The 14,998-nt window shown below is 39.9% G+C and overlaps 1 protein-coding gene across 4 annotated transcripts in view; it reads left to right on the top strand.

Moving 5' to 3' along the window:
- Nucleotides 1-13,612, top strand: part of sh2b3 (SH2B adaptor protein 3) — a 46,999-nt gene extending 33,387 nt beyond the window's left edge. For all 4 annotated transcript variants that reach the window (XM_026343002.1, XM_026343001.1, XM_026343003.1 and 1 more), the window contains exons 3-8: nt 3,422-3,523; nt 4,532-4,620; nt 7,189-7,283; nt 7,529-7,743; nt 7,989-8,166; nt 9,128-13,612. In XM_026343002.1, coding sequence (XP_026198787.1) covers nt 3,422-3,523; nt 4,532-4,620; nt 7,189-7,283; nt 7,529-7,743; nt 7,989-8,166; nt 9,128-9,498 — 1,050 coding nt within the window. In that variant the 3' untranslated portion in view covers nt 9,499-13,612. The remainder of the gene's footprint in view (nt 1-3,421; nt 3,524-4,531; nt 4,621-7,188; nt 7,284-7,528; nt 7,744-7,988; nt 8,167-9,127) is intronic.
- The last annotated feature ends 1,386 nt before the right edge of the window (nt 13,613-14,998 follow it).

The following is a 14,998-nucleotide window of genomic DNA, read 5'->3' as shown; positions in this document are numbered from 1 at the left end:
ATTGAGTTTGTCTCAATGAGTCACTCTGCCCGTATGCTCACCAACGCACGCACAGTAGAGTAGCACATCTCATTAGCTGTCACACATCCTGTCTACTTGATGTTGAACTTGCATCTTTTATTCTCATCTCTCTCTCTATCTTTGTTCTAGTTTTGGCACGACACCTAAACGTTCATTAATCATCAACTTCAAATAGTAGAAAACTGGTTTGCACCTTTTATGCACATTTCTTATTTGGTGTAAATACAGTGGAGTCACAACTAACACATTTATATTTTCTCTATTAAGCGATTTATTGTACGACTTGCAACACAAGAAAAAACTGTTTAACATAAAATAAGTCTAAATTCAAGTTTAACTTGAGGATGCCTGAAGTTTAATAGTCACTATTAGATTTGGAAATCCAATACGATCCAGTCGTATTGGTGGTTCACGTTCGTGTTTGCATCGGACTGCGCTTTGTACACCATTGAGGTCTTCAACTGCCACGCATGCACAAATTAAACCGAAATGTGAACCACATACGAGCAAGAACATTGACATCAGTCATGCAACCTTCACATCGTGCACTTTGTTACCATATCTTCCTTCCAGTTTGGCTTGAACTGAAGCGTCTCCATAAACGTCAGTCAAATCTAAAACGTCTTGTCTCTTTATTGTCCATATCAACCTGAGCTTGTTTCTCCTGGCACATGCGAGTCCCTAAAAACCTCACTTATTGCAGGTTTAAGGTCCATTTACTGAGACCTTTCGTTCGATTTTAGTTTTCCCATTTGTCATAGAGCTCATAGATTTTTTTTTTCAGTTGTTTCAGTACAAGATGGACTTTTTATCCATGTTGGCTTAGAAGTTGTGGTTCAAATTCATTCTTGATTATGGAAACAGTTCAACTCAAAAGCAGTCTGTTAATGAAGACCATGTTGCATAATGAAAATCTCCAGTACATGTACTCAGTTGACCTTGAAGTGAGATTTGCCACCTGCTGTTTTCAGTGCCGCGAACTATGAACTTGTTTTTAAATAATCTAGCAAAATGTTTGCATTATATATGACTTATAACACAAATCTTTGCATAGCATCTTGTAAAATAGCAACTTTTTTTTTTCCTGCGAGTGTTCCTCTGAGAATACACTGATTATATCTTTCTCACTATTGTCTTTCTCCACATGACAATTATAAGAAAACCTTGAAAGTTAACATGAATATAAAGAAGCAGAAACGCCTTTCTCTGAACATCCCGCACTAAGGTTCAGCTGTGGCAGCGATTTGGTACCATTTCATCTTTAGTCAGTTCCTCATTCGGTGATATCTCAGAATGAGTCAGATCCTTCTCATCTCTGCGTCACACTGCTTTTTATTGATAATATTAGACGCTGTGGTTAAAACAGAGAGCGGCTGGAGTTGCAGGGTTCATTCACGCCACTGGCAAGCTGAGGAAATCGAGATGCTGTGGGAGGGTAGTCTATTCTTTTGATGTGTGAGTGTGTTTCTGACTGTTTTTATGCATGTGTAAGATTAACATAGACATTCCTCAGCCTCACGCGCTGTCACATAGACTCAAACTCATCCGGTGCACAAAAGCCCTGGAATCCATCCTCCCTGTTTTTTCTTCTGCTTTTCATCCCTCTCGTCTCTCCCACCCAACACTGCTTCTTTCTCTGTCTTGTCAGTTTCCTTTTTGCTGCTTCTGCTCTCATGCTACTCACCCCCTCCACTTTCTGTTCTGCATCTTGCAAATGTTTGTCCCATAGGGTTTAATGTTGATCCCACTGTAGCTCATTAGCTTCCGCTGTGCGCTGTTGTACCTTCAGCCTTCGCTTTGTGATAAATTCTCTCTCTATACTTATATCATTATAGCATGATACTGTGATTCATAGTCCGTAGTTAAAATAAATCAGTACCAGTGTAAGATCCAGTAGGTCAGCAGGTATAACCCGTGTTTTACAATGGAAAAGAAGACGGTGTGAAGGAGGGTCTACAGATAATTATCACTCACATTTTCACCTCTGCTCAGCTTTATGGAACTTCATAGTGAGTTTCAGCTTGTGTTTTAGATGTCACGTCTTCAATTTGACTGTTTGCTTCACTGTCAGCAGGCTCTTACAAACCTACTGTACACTATCAAACGAGAGAGCGAGAGCGAGTTACCAATCAACTAGTGAACATAGTGAAGCATTTAGTAACTAGAGAGCCAAATATTTCCATGGTGGAATTCAAAGTAGAGACCAAAACAGGGGTGAAAGAAGACTATTGGACATGATGCTAAAACATACAGTACTGAACAACATTGTCTCAATAAGCAGCTGTTTGGTAACAAGTTTATATTTTCAGTAGTTACTGTGATATCTAACTTAGACGATCAGCAAAAAATTAATCAGCAACTACAATACACAATTCTAAGTCTGTGAATTGCTTATTTTTTTTCAATTCTCCAATTTGAGAAGCAGTATTCTGATGATGCCGGTCATTTTACATTCACAAATAACTTCTGTAAACTTGTTATTTTAGACAAACTACATAATCGGATGTTTCTTGACATCACATCATGTAAGTGCCCAAGACCTTTAAATACTACATACATATTAAGATTTTGGGCTGCTTGAATAAAAAGGATCTCAGTCAGTCACATGATGGTTTTGCTTCCTCAGAACATCTGAGAACTCTGTTTCTCACATATTCAGTTGTCTTGCACATCAACAAACACAGACACATGTACTGGTTTTTAAACTCTAAATCAGAGGTGCTGACTCCACATCCATGTCTCCACATGTTTCTCTCAGCTGTCACCCAGGCTTCATTTCAGTGACTTCTGCCCCAACATGCCTCAGGCCTGTAGCTACACATGGCTGACAGTCATCCAATCAAGTGTGTGTGTTGGTGGGGTCCCCGTGTGTGTCTTCATGCTCAGCATTGCTGTATGAGTTACATATGATGACTTAGAGTGTATGCGTCTGTCGGTGTGCACATCATCACATGTGAGGTCATGGGTCAAACTGTCATGTGAGTCCCATCATGTTCCTCTTCCTGTGATTTACTGTAATTACCTTCACTAAGGGAAGTTTTAGTGTCAGCTGCTTGCATGATTCACACATTCAGACACTTATAGACTGTTCATATGAACAAACGTATGACTGCACAGATATACATGACGTGTGACATATGACACGTGTCACTGTTTTTCTGGGTTGATTTGAATCATGAAGTGTGATATTAAGTGTAAAGACACAGCCTGCAGTCAAACAGCATCTGTGTTTGTTAGCTGTGTCCTCTGGTACAGTGTGGTCTGTGTTAGCATAACTTCAAGACATGTTGGAGTGGCATCTGCACAGAACAATGATGTCTGTTTGCTCATTTTCTCTTTCATTATTTCATGCAAATATCACCTGATCGGTCAGTCATCGTTCTATTATTGTGTTTTTCAGGCTTCCAGTCCTAAACTGACGACTCACTGCTCAGATATCCAAGAAGTCCGTCGTTGTAACGTATTGGAGATGCCCGACAACTTAAACACATTTGTTCTAAAGGTACGTACAGTGCTTTTAAGCGGTCTGTTCTGTTCAAAAAGGCTAACCTTGCAGATTCTACCCACCAAGTTGTTTACATGCACAATGTTTAGATCTGCAACCCTGAATTCAACATGAATAGGAAACGAGACAATTATTGTGTCACAACATTTCAAAACAGAAGTCACCAAATAGCTTTAATTTAGGCCTGTTCAGTGAAACGTAAAGGATACTCCACCCAAACCTTGTTTTGTGAGTATCAAAACATCCTCAGAAACACTTCAACCTCTCTCCTCCAGCATTTTCCACATTTCCACTGTCCATGCACATGCTGAATATGTTCCACATAATCATTTAGCTTCGCTAAATTAGCTTTTGAAATAGGTAGCCGTCCTTTACGAAGCTTTGTCCCCCATTTTGTCATTTAAAATACTGAGCAACAAAACATGCATAGTTGTTATCAGTTAACTTTATGTAGAGAAAAACGAATCAAACTGCACAGATGCAGGTCAGGAGGCAGGTTTCACTTGCCACTGTTCAGTGGGTTTAGTCTGTTTCTCATTAACTGCAGTGTCTGAAGAATTAGGTCCACATATTGCCTGGAGTTGCCCTTTTACACTGTACACATAACACCCGACAGGAGATTGTACCTGTCAGGGAAATACTGCATTTGATTTAGGTGAAGAGTGGCTCCTTGGTCGAGCGTGCAGGAAGTAGCTGTAACTTTCTTTTAAACTTTATTATAAATGATACATCTATCCAAACTGATAACAAGCTTATTTTAAGTTTAAGTTTAGTTTTCTCTGTATTCATTTTTTTACTCTCTTCATATGCTGGTTTGACTAACATGTTGGGTTCTCTCAACAAATCATGTTCCTAACGATCACTTTTAAATACATATAGAAGACTGTACTTTGTGTATTGGCTGTTTCTTCTCTTTGTAGCTAAATGTGGATCTAAGATTCAGTTTTGGGGCTTTAGGCAGCAGTTTAGCATGACTGTATAACGTATTCCTCTCTGTCTCTGCAGGTTAATCGAGGTAGTCTGATATTTGAGACGGACAATGACCAGCAGGTCAGCTCTTGGACCACAGAGCTAAAAGAATGTATCAGCAACAGGTGAGAAACAGTCAGACGCTTGATATCTGTCGAACACTGATAGCAGAACCCAGTCTGTTTCCACACAGACGTTTCATTTTCAAATGCAAACACATTTTTGGGCATATTCTGATTTTTGTCAGCACAGACTGAAGTGAAAACTAGATTTGATGATTAGTTTATTGTCATACGAGTCAAAGCCAAACCTAACACATGAAATCAGTACCTTTGCTTTAGTGGTGCAAAAGTAACTAAGTAGATTCAGTTTTTAGTGGAGGAAAACCAGTACTTTACTCAAATGAAATGAAAAGTTAACACGTTAATACTTCCACAGAAACACACACACACACACACACACTCACACTCTCTATGTAACAGCAGCCTGCTCTATCCTCTCCCCTTGCACAGCTTTTTTTTTTTCTTGAGATTCTGAGTGGAAATATTTAAGCCTTGGACTTTTTTAGCATTTGGTGTGTGTACTGGATGTTTACCTTTGCTGAGGTATGTGTTTGCAAATGCAAGTGAGAAAGTTTTGTAGTGAATGTGTATCTGTGGACAAACATTTGCGTGTGCATGCTTGTTTTGCTATTCCTGAGCTTTACCGTTCTTTGCTTCAAGGCTCTGCACACTGGAGCAGGTTTGACCCTCTGTATTTCTTATTTCAAATATTTCTGGAAATAATCATTCATCAGACTGATCAGTTAACTTAATATTTACACTCAAACTTTGAGGAGCACCACATGTTGTGTGGGGAGTATCCTGCAATGACTGTACACGTAATATGAAACAGAACTTTTATTTGTATATTTTAAATTAAACTTATTAAAATTGGAGAGATGTGGAGTCCTGGGGAGCTAGTGATTAAAATTCTTGCTGTAGACAATAGGTTTACAATGTGCCTGCCAGAAGACCTTTGAACTTTGCATGTCATTCCTCACTATAAATTATTCTGTGTTGTTTCTTAAAGGAAGCAGCATGTACCCAATACTCAATTTACTATAACTAATACTCCTGCGCTACAAATTAGACGAGTCTGTCTTTGTTTCGGTGTGACGGTTTCTCTCACTTGCTCCGTGTGTGTCGCTGTGTGAAAGGAAGTGTGGGGGAGGTCTGAGACTCAGGAGAATCTCAGGACCTTTCTCATTTCTGCAGATGTCTGGAATGCTATCACACACACACACACACACAAACACACACACACACACTCACACTGTTTATTCAGATGGCTCATAAACCAAATGCACCATTATTATATTTCTATTCTTCTTGTTTTTATCAAAACATTTAAAAACTTTTGCAGACATTCATGTACTACTATTTTTAGTATGACTGTGTGTTATAGTCTGACCAATTCAACCAAACTGAAATTATGCCAATAATTTTGTTCATACAAACAAATAATTAGCAAACAGTCTTGATCCCATTGATTTGCTTAAAATCAAAGATACATAAAAAAATGAAATAAGTATCTAATAATAATAATCACATCATATTTATATGTAGATATTATCAGCAAACATTTGTCCATTGTGACACATGTTGCGTTTACTAATGCATCGTTATAAAACCCTTGTTCTCCAGACAACAAGGACATTTCTGAGTGATTCCTTTTAATAATAATAATAATAATAATAATAATAATAGTGAGTATTAACATAGGGGTCACTGGTGTTTACCTTTACTGTGACCAGTTGTTTTGGAAGAGAAAGATACAAATGTTGTCAAGTTACAAAAGTAGGTTTGAGCTCTGTTTTTTACTCTTCACACAACCATTGGAGGAGAAAGGAGACTTGTCTTCCTGTTAATCAGAGCACTACAAACTCAAGTCAGCATTTTAGCAGGACTTGCTCAAGCTTCCCTCTTTCAACCATCTGTGTATGTACACACACACACACACTGTCTGTACATCTCTGTTTTGTGTGTGTCTGTGTCTGTGTGTAATGGAGAAAGAGGGAACACGAGCACGGAAACAGAACATTAAGTCTTGGTTCAGATCTAAACTGGTAAACTGGACTCACTACCTGTCTGTACTTGGTGTCTTTGCGTTCCTTCAACCTGTTGTTTCCTGTTACCTGTTGTTTGTTAACCAGACTCACTCCACTAACACACACTTACTAAGTGGTGCAATTTAACTCATAGCAACTCAAGTTCTTGTACTTTGTACTTGTAAATGTGAGACACAGTACTTGAGAATTTTATTGTAGTGCAATTTCTAATATCAATCCAGTAGAATTCAGAGAGTAATGCTTTACTTTTTACTCCACTATATCCTTCAAAGAAAGGAAAATGATGCTTTATTTTTACACAACCACTGTACTGCATGTGTGTGCTGCTTGTAAGTGCATATGAAGCTACTATATGACGCAACTTCCAGATATCTTGGAGTACTTCAACCCAAAAATCAAAAGAGGACACTAATCTTTTTAGCACAGTTCAAGCTGTGGAAAAAAAAATACTCAAATTGACATGAAATAATCATCAAATGAATCTATTTTCTTCCTCAGGAAGAAATGAAACAATGAGAATGACGTACAATATGTGATGTAGATGACGCAGTGGGTGTAATCTGACTCTGTTCCTGTCTCTCAGGTTGAGCAGCGTGGATCTGGAGCCACTCCCCTCCCCAGCTGACAGCTCTGTACCAGCCAACACACACGGAGGAAGCTCAGAGTCAGCAAATCAAAGTGAGTGGTGAGGTGTGAGATGATGAGACTCTGTTTCTGGAGCTTATCAGACCTAAGCTGCTAAATGCTGCACTGTGTTTTCCACCATCAAGTCAAGTCTAGTTGTGTTCTGCTGTTGGTGCTGTGCAGGTTGTGTACACTGCAGTTTTAAAGCTTTCCATCCATTATTAATATAATATATTGATTAGTCCAGCTTTATGATTTAAAATAATTAAACTGTTTTGTTTCTCTTTTCATCCCTCCAGGTCCCATCCCCTTCACCCTGCCGGAGCAGGTTATCCAGAAGACAGACCACTTCCTGTTTTCCTACCCTTGGTTCCATGGGCCCATCTCCCGAGTCAAGGCAGCACACCTGGTTCAGAGCTCTGGACCAGGGGGACACGGAGTGTTTCTGGTCAGACAGAGTGAGACACGCAGGGGAGACTACGTCCTCACATTTAACTACCAAGGAAAAGCAAAGGTACATTTCACAATGTCTGCTAAAACGAGAAACGGAAGGCCTGAAGTGGTTCACTAAAACATTTGGTAACATGAATGAACCCGCATGGTGCACGTGTCAAACTGGGTTTTGGTTCCCAGAAACAGAAGCAAACTCACCATTTAGGACCATAAAGAGTTAAAAAGCGGTCCGGTCACAGTTCAGCTCTCAGAATCTTTTCTTAATTGTTTTTCCTCCCTCATGTCCCTGTCTCTCTGTCTCTGCAGCACCTGCGTCTCTCTCTAACAGAATGGGGTCAGTGCAGAGTGCAGCACCTGCGCTTCCCCTCTGTTATGGACATGCTCAGTCACTTCCGCCTCTTCCCCATCCCACTGGAGTGTGGAGCCGCCGGTGCCGTCACGCTGTCCAGCTTTGTAGTGGCGGGCTCCAGCCCTCCGTCACAGGGTGAGAGTCAGCTCTGATTCATAGCTCTTTGATGCATGACTTGTTGATAGTAAACATACATTTACATATTATTTCAATCTTTGTTTTAGCAATTTCAGTTTTATTGGTTTTGGTAAAGCTACTTCAGTTTTGCAACAACATGCAAGCAATTTAGCAAAGAAGTGGGTGAGTTAAACATTACCTGGAGCTTTTGCTCCACTGAAGAGACTAAAACTAGTGTCAGAGGAAAACATCTGATCTGTGTCGAGTGATAAAGAAACCGTTATTAATACATGAAACAAACACAAGATCCATATCCTCCTACATACTTCTCACATTTTTAGCACTCTCTTAATTACATTATCTGATCACTACTCTGTGGTTCAAAGGCTTTTGGATTGAAAATTAGCTCCATTTTTGCAACATTTATAACATCCGAGTGACGTGTGAGTGAGTTTTTAAAAAAGACAGTTTAACTAAGATCGGAACCACTGGTTCCCAAAGTGAGGCTCAGAACTCCTCGACTAGATCATTGGAGTTATGAGGGAAAATCTGGCTTCTTTGAACTGTCCACAACTAATGGAAATATAAAGTACAAGAAGGTGTTTCTTTGTTTTGAGGCGCTGTATCACTGAGACTGAAAAGTGTAAATCAGCACTGGCTGGAAACACTGATGTTAAGTGCTACAGATATTTGCATCAGTTTGGCTAATAATTTAACATCCTTGTTTTCTTTTCAAAGTTTTTGTCAATGTAGTCGTGTTCTCAGATCTTGGACATTAGCTTTTTTCAGCACTAATGATCAAAACTGTAAAAAGAAAAATGAGCTTCATAATAATCCTAATATAATAACATTAATGTAATCCTGTGTGGGTGTGTAATGGTAAACAGGTGTGCACTGTGCAGGAGAAAAGCCAGTGAAGGTGGAGTCTGTCACTGATGTAGTCACAAAATCTCCTTTCCTCTTTGTGGTTTCCCCTCAGGTCAGCTCTCAGGCACCGTCCTGGTTCCTTTCTCCCTCCACCGGTGGAGCTCTGAGCCCAGCTTAGCTCACTACAGCTTGGCTCGCAGCTCCAGCCAGCCCGCCTCCTCCTGCTCCACCACTAGCTCTGCTTCCACGCCCAGCTCTGTCTCTCGGCCAGGGAACCACCCGTTCAATCGCACCAACCCTCCCCCTGACCCTCCTGCACCAGTCCCTGCTCCTCTCCGCCGGAGCGAATCGGTGGGGAGAAGGCCTCTGCTCCGCCACACCAACACCCACGCTTCCATTATCCCTCAGCGGGATTCAGACTATGAGCTGGAACCTGAGCGGGGCCGCAAGCGGGCAATAGACAACCAGTACATGTTGCTCTGACCCGCCGATTCAAACGCCTCCATCTCCTCTGAAAGACGGCAGTCACCTGTGAAGCCAACGCGCTCACACACACACACACACACATCATATGAACACGTTGCGTTACCCCCACTAAGCTTCATGTAACGTGTTTCTAGCAGACTCATGAACTTGAGAGAACAAGTCTTTGTCTGATGAGTGCATAGCACCGTGTATGTCGAAACATGCACACTGCCTCACTATGTCTGAGCTCTGTGTGTGTGTGTGTGTGTTTACGTTTACCAGTGTCAGACCCTCACAGCCTCCACCCAGAGTGTCCACAGTGAATGTATTTTTGGGAGTTTTATAGCAGTGTTGACTATGGTGATTATTCTCCTTTTATTGATGTTGAGGTTCTGTGTGAGAGAGGGAGAGCCACAGGTGTAGCTGCCCAGGCAAAAAAACATCCTTTCAAATAGGTGCGCTTGATTTAATGTTGTAGGCAATCAACCCAAGCTGATGGGAAAGCACTGCCTGAAAAATGAGTTAAATCAAACGCACCTTTAACATATTTAAAAAGACATTTACTCTTCACACGCCGTTCGTAGTGTGGAGCAAACTCCAGCCTTTTTCGACAAACACAGAGAAGCACTCTATTGAGTGTTTTTACCTTTATCTATTAGATATTCCTCCTCTTGCGTATTGCTATATATTTTAGTGCATATTGCTTTCAGTGCACTTTGGAAACAATGTGTATTTTCTATACACAGATTCTTTTATAGAAAAATTTTAAAAAATAACGTAAAAATGGGGAAACCTTGGTTAAAGTTAATTGGGATGCTTTTCCTAGAAACACCGCTTCCACTCTTTCACACCTTTGCTCGAGCAGTTACAGAGAACCACAGTAATGATCAGCTTTCACCAGCACAGTTGTCTAAAGCAGTGTTTATGGTGTGTGTGTGTATGCGCGCGCGCGCGTGCGTGCGTGTGTCCATCCGTTGTGGTGTAAGAGATGAGCTAAAGTGTAGTTTCAGTGCGTCTGTGCTGGTCTCACTCTGGTACAGTATTCACCTTCGTGCCCTTTTTTTCCACTGCTACGATTTCCAAAATCAGTGTCACATGTCACATTTCATGCACCAAAGGCTCTATGTGCACAAAATTCACATTTCACTGAAACAATTTCAAACAAAATCAGAAATTAGGATGGTGTAATACAATATATGCTCACTGCTAAAATAAACAAATGAAGGGAAAACTTCAGTCGACTGAAAAAAGAACAAAATGACAAACATTTCACCAATTTCACCAAATTTTGACAGCGAAGTGCGAGTGTGGCCCCTGGTGTAACAGCCAGGTTTCTGCTATCTCCTGCATGATCTTGAGATTGTGCTGGGAGACACAGCAAGACTACTTCCTTAATGAACAGGTTGATGTCCCTCGACGTTTAACTAACTTTAACTTGGTGTTATACTGTGATGAGTGTTTGGTTTCCCTTCATTTTGTCTTAGCGGTGCATTAATATTTACACATTCACCATCCTGGAACACTGAACATTGGCTTATTATGAATCTACATTAATTTATTCATTTGAACCCTTGTTACAGAACAGAAGTTAATAATAGTGATAATGGGATAAGTGCTTTAAATTAATTTCATTGCCACAAATTGCAGATGATATATTAATAATGATTATATATCCACTCCAGTCATTAGTGGCATAAATAGCATTCTGTGTCACCAAAAATGAGACTAAGCACCCTAAGATGAATAAATAAAGCGTACGAGCGAAGGCATAAACTTGAACGGCTTCACTCCAAAGATCGCGAGAGGAGAAAACACTTGAATTAAAGACCAAAAACAAAATGGGATTGAATCGAATTCAGCCTAAATCATCTTCCTCATCTTTCAGCTGGTGTGGATTCTCAAGAAGGGTCAAAGCGCTGGAAAGTTCCACCCAGGTTTAAAATGTTTGAAACCTTGCTCCAATGAGTTTTGTTGTGCTTTGATAATCTACCATTACACCCCTTAAAGGGTTCTTGTGAGTAGATGGTGATATGGTGCAACCCCTGAACAACAGTGACAGTGAAATCACACGGGTGCCTCTGTAAATATTAACATTTATTTTCTTACGTCAAGCGAATCTCGATTCTCGGAGTAGCATCATGTCACCAGCTCTACTTTTTACACTGATAGCATTAATTATTTTCTTAGCGTCTTATGTAAAATATATCACCACAGCAGTCCATAGAAAGAAGGAAAAAAATAAGGAGGGACTGTGAGAATGGTATATTTTTACACTATAGATAATTTTGAATAGAACTTAACATATTTTTAATGAGAGGTTTTGCAAAGTAAGTTTGGTTTCACTTATCGCAAAGCTTTGAAAGGATGGAGACGCCATGAGATGTTACACACCGATGATCACACACGTTCCTCTGTGCAACTCCAGCTTCACCTGTCTGTGCCCTTATTATTGGCCAGTTCAAACCTTAAGGTGCCTTCTGAGTGTGTCACAAAGGTTTGAACCACCAGTTCAAGACGTACAAGAGCTGATTTTTGCTCCTTTTCTCTGGAGATTTCTCTACAGAAAAACACCAAACAGGCTTTAACCAAAGACAGAAACTTCATCTGGTGTGTAGTTCACTCATGGCGTTTCATCTCCTTTACCACCAGGTCTGACTTTTCTCAAATACATCTATTTGGAACCCGAACTGATTCAAACCTTATGGCAACTCTGTGTTGAGCCAGAACCGAACAGATCTTTTTCTGGTCACGACAGATTTGTTTCAGTTTTGTTCTCTTGTGAACATTGTCTCTCATTTTGACACACACACACACACACACACCCTCCCTGAAAAAGCCTTTTGTTATTTTTGGAAAACGGGGCAGAACATCCCATAAACATCATCAGATTTGTGATCAAATTTTCCCAAAGAAATACCAGAGTTTCTGTAATTTAATTTCAAGAACATCCATTAGCAGCAGGGTGCCTTTGGGAAGTAGGATGCTAATTCTGTTTGTCTTCTAACTTTGCTTTAACACTAACTTTAGCAGTTGAGTTTAGATTTACCTTCATGCTTAATATATGTTTTAGACCTGATTCAGTCTGTTGCTCGCTTTCATTGTAGTTCCCTGTTTTTTTTTTTTGTTTTGTTTTTTTTAATAATTGCAACTTAATTTCCTCATTAACATGACCAGAGTAAGTCTGCTGTGATTACTCCTCCTCACATTAAGTCAGCTTTGTCTACCAAAGCATCATTTGGTACAATGGTTGTGAAGTTTTCCTTAATTTGTCATCACGATCCAGTCTGACATCCTAAGTGTTTATAAGGGGAACAAAAACAAGGATGTTTTTGGCAAAAGTACGGTTGGTCTTCCGGCCATTATGCGTCCAAGCTCAAACAAGTCCCTCATCACCTCTCTGTTTCTTTTCTGCTAAAATAACGCAACGGTAACAAGAACTATTTTGACCATCAGTCCCCTCTCTTAACTGACTTTAAGGGAGAATGACTGTGCCTTTGCCAGAAAGCTGCTGTTGCCCTTCCCCTTTTTTTTTGTTTCGTTTTAATGAAAGTTCAGGGTGTGATGTGGTGCAGAACTTGTGTAGTGCAATATCTCAGAGATGCCCACTACTTCACACCTTTATATATATGTATATACATATATATGTATATGTAAGGAGCAATCGGAGGTTTCTAGATGGACACGCTGTGTGAAAACTCAGTGTCTGCACCTGCTCATCGGCTGTAGGAGAGATATTCGACAAATGCCAAAGTTTCCAGGATGTACACCACGTAAACCTACCGTGTTTGGTTTTCTGTTGCTTTATAGTTCACTCCTGCTGTCTCCTCACTCTCAGAAGACCCTGCGTACCTCAACCTCAGGTTGTCTTTAATTGACAGTATCTGCGCCAGCAACCCCTCCCCTGTTTTATTTTAAAATGTCCAGTTGATGAATGTAATGTGTTCTCAATACTGTTCATTCTGTTTAACTTAGCACTGTAAACATTCCAGTTGAACTCAACACCCCCCCAACCAGCTGATGAAAACCACAACTTTTCAAATCTGTCCCGTTTTTATTTGCATCCCTTTCAGTTATGAGCATCTAAATTATATTAAATATATATCAACTGTATATTTGTTTTTTGTAAAATAAACCTAACCAAAAAGTGACTTGCGTAATCAGCCGTTTCTGTGTGTGTGCGTACTGTGTCATCTTGTTCTAGTACAGGATGTGCAAAGTAATGAGCATCTGATGAACCAGTACAAGATAATCGCTGTGCAGGTGATGGAGATTACAGATAAATGGTTCAGTTCTTACGGGGTGTCAGACCATCTGTTACTACGCGATGACAGACGACTCTCGAAGGCAGATTCCAAATATAGCCTTCACCAGGAAGTGTAAGATCAGTGCAGAGCCACTTTGTTCTTACAATGCACAGTTTAAAAGGAGTTTATAAGCTGTAATAGGTCAGTTATAACACATTAATAAGAATTTCGGGTTTTCCAGGTTGTGGAGAATCCTCCTCCAGCACAACACTCGTCTTTTCAGCTTGTTTGATAAGGAAAATCCCACTAGTGGACCAAACTCCATTCATAAACTTAATATTTAAGTGGAAGAAGGAAGTTCCCATATGGTTGTTATGTACAATAGAATGAGATTTTAAGTCTTCAGCTAAACATTAATCTGCTATAATTTGTCTGGTAAATGTGACTTTTCTAATTTATCATTTTTAGCACGTCCACAACTGACAAACTCAATTCATAATCACAGAAAACCCCAACAGGAGGTAAAACACAGCCGGGTCGCCCATCGGGGGCGGCGAGCTTAGTTCTTCTAATCACTTCTTAATAGTAAGTGAGTTTTAATTAGCATCTGTGTGTGTGACGACTGCTGGTGTGACAAAATGTCCCTTATTGTGTCATTTAAAATGCGTGCTGTGCACACTGTGAGTACGCTTTAAAAATGATTTTACAATGACAAATACAAAAGTGTTGATGTAGGGATGCTGAAAAACTACAGTACCCACCCTCATAATGACGACGCAACAGACGAGAAAGCCACAACTCAACCAAAGTAAGTCATTCAGTTTTTAAAACTTTTTTATTGTTTTTAAATTTTTTTGCTCATTTTTTAAATTATTTATATTATCTACAAAGTAAAAGCTTTAACTTAAAAGTTACATAAGGGTCAGGTGAGAAGTGGTATCTGTTCACCTCAGCCATTAGATTTTCATAAATAACATTTCTCCTGTCCTCTTGGCTGCCAAAATGTGTTTATTTCACAGGAAGCTTCTTGTCATGTTTTGTTTTGTTTTTTTAGTTTGGTTAGAAACTAGTCTGGAAACAAACGCAGCACATAGCAGCAGCAATAAACAGTAAGATTAATACTGTCTAAAAGTTGGAAGATTTTTTTTTCCTTAACAAGGTGCAGACAAAATACAAGTTCCAGTTGAATTTTCTTCTTCACGCTCACTGATTAGTTACTCTCATTCTCTCATTTCTGACTTGGCAAGCTGACTCAAGTTGCAATTTGGGACCCC

Source organism: Anabas testudineus, chromosome 9 (assembly GCF_900324465.2).
Source record: "Anabas testudineus chromosome 9, fAnaTes1.2, whole genome shotgun sequence".
Lineage (NCBI taxonomy): Eukaryota > Metazoa > Chordata > Actinopteri > Anabantiformes > Anabantidae > Anabas > Anabas testudineus.
Note: the sequence above shows the minus strand (reverse complement) of the source record. Positions and strands in the feature narration are given on the sequence as shown.